The sequence below is a fragment of the Apis dorsata genome, unplaced genomic scaffold, assembly GCF_000469605.1.
Source record: "Apis dorsata unplaced genomic scaffold, Apis dorsata 1.3 scaffold_935, whole genome shotgun sequence".
NCBI lineage: Eukaryota > Metazoa > Arthropoda > Insecta > Hymenoptera > Apidae > Apis > Apis dorsata.
The window spans coordinates 694,178-696,214 of NW_006264045.1; the positions used below are offsets into that span (position 1 = coordinate 694,178).

Consider the following 2,037-nt stretch of genomic DNA (forward strand, 5'->3'; position numbering starts at 1 on the left):
GAGAAATTGCGAATGCTTTTATTATATTATTATATTATTATATAATATATATTACACATATTATTATATAAATAATATAAATCTGATTTTTTAATATATAATAAATAATAAAAAAAATATCTAAAATAATTTGAACATTTTTCTTTTTTTTCTTTTCTTCATATTTTTCTATACCATTATGAAAATATTTAAAGAGAATTAAGTAAAATTTTGTTTTAGAAAAAAACATTAATTATATTAATATAAACTTATCCATAATTTATTATAAGAACATTTATAAGATATGTAAGTTAATTTTTAGATTTTAAACATAAAAATTTATTTTTATTTGGAACGAATAATTCTCTTATGAAAGTTATTTTATGTAGTTATTGTAAATTTTGTATCTATTTATATCTATAAAATATCTATAAAATTTTATAAGAAACGTTAAAAAAATTTCAGAAATTAAGAAATTTTTATAAAAAAAAAATCTCAAATATAAGAATATTGTTCGCCTATCATTAAACACTCGTCAAACTCTCGAGAAATAATGTCGTAATATATTAATATAGATAGCGAAAGATGTTTAATACATCAATTGAAAAAAAATTCTCGCCTAGGCGATTCGCTTCAACCATCTTATACGCCATTCGAATACATTAGAAACTAAAGATGTATTCAATATACAAGAAAAAAAACACATAGTTTGATATATAGATATTAATATTACTTACAAAGAACCACGTAACAAATTGTAGGTATAATCAAAGACAGTAGTTCTCCCCGGCCCATTCAGGATCAGAGCGCAGTCATCGCCGTTTGCATAAACTTCGACCGACTGATATTGCAGGCCGTTGCAACTATCTTTGTTTCGCCAGGTTACCAGTAGCAGCAAAAGCCAGATTATTGCGGATTGTATCCGCCCTATCACGGATCTGCAACATTGTAATAGTAAACGATTATCTTCTCTGCTATCGGGATTATATCGCGAATTGATCAGATTAAATATTCAACCAGGCTAAATCATTTTTAATTCGTCTTGAAGCTATTAGAAATCACTTTGTTTCCTTTTTATGTTTCAGATTGAGTTTTTCGTTTCGTTAAAGTTTCATAGCTGTTAAAAATATGTTTAAAAATATTGATTTTAATAATTATTTAGTCCAATATCATATCAGATTTTTCTTATTTTTATTTTAATTACTATAATCAAATTACATTTCCAAATGAAAGCAAATTTAATCTAATCTAATTTAATTTAATCTACTTTAATCTAATCTCTCTTTGATAAATTTTCAATATTAAAATATATTAAATAGAAAAATATTTTTATGAGATAAAAGATAAATAATTTTAAACTTTCTTAATAAAATAGTTTCTTAAGTTTTTCTATTGAAATTTAATATTGAAATTTAATTTTGAGTTAAATTTAAAAAAAAAGAATTAAGAATTAATTGTTGTCAAAATTATGAAAATAATATTAAAAATGAAAAATTAAATTATTAAATATTTATTTTGATTTCTTTTTTGCAATATGTTTTTTTTTTGTATTATATTGTATTATATTTTCTTTGTATTGTAGTGAAAAAAAATTTGAGATCAAAAATATACGTGCAAAATCAATCTTTTTAAAACAATTGATAATTTATATGAAACATTATTTATTACGTTCTTTACAGTAATTTCTTTTTATTAATAAAATTTCTTATATAGTAACAAATAGTTAGATAAAGCAGCTAAATACCTATTTATAATACACCAATTCGAACGTTCAGTATCTTTGCATTTAAATTGTTACTTTCAAATTCCTATATCTTTTATATCTCAGAATGTTGTAATATTCTAGTTTTTATATATTACATGCAATTAATTAAAATTTTTTAAAAATAGAAAATTTAATTTAATATTAATTTTCTGAAAGATTCTTGATAATAATAAGTTTATTATTAAATTAAATTATCTCATAATCATTCTATATTTTCTTAAAAATTGACTTTAAAACAGTGAAATTTATCACGATAGGAATTATATATATATATATATATATATATATATATA

The 2,037-nt window shown here is 20.5% G+C and overlaps 1 protein-coding gene across 2 annotated transcripts in view; it reads right to left on the reverse strand.

Annotated features, from left to right (window-relative positions):
* Positions 1–2,037, reverse strand: part of LOC102679559 (chorion peroxidase) — a 55,556-nt gene that overhangs the window by 44,561 nt on the left and 8,958 nt on the right. For both annotated transcript variants that reach the window (XM_006623744.2, XM_006623746.2), the window contains exon 2: positions 717–917. In XM_006623744.2, the coding sequence (XP_006623807.1) occupies positions 717–917 (201 nt within the window). The remainder of the gene's footprint in view (positions 1–716; positions 918–2,037) is intronic.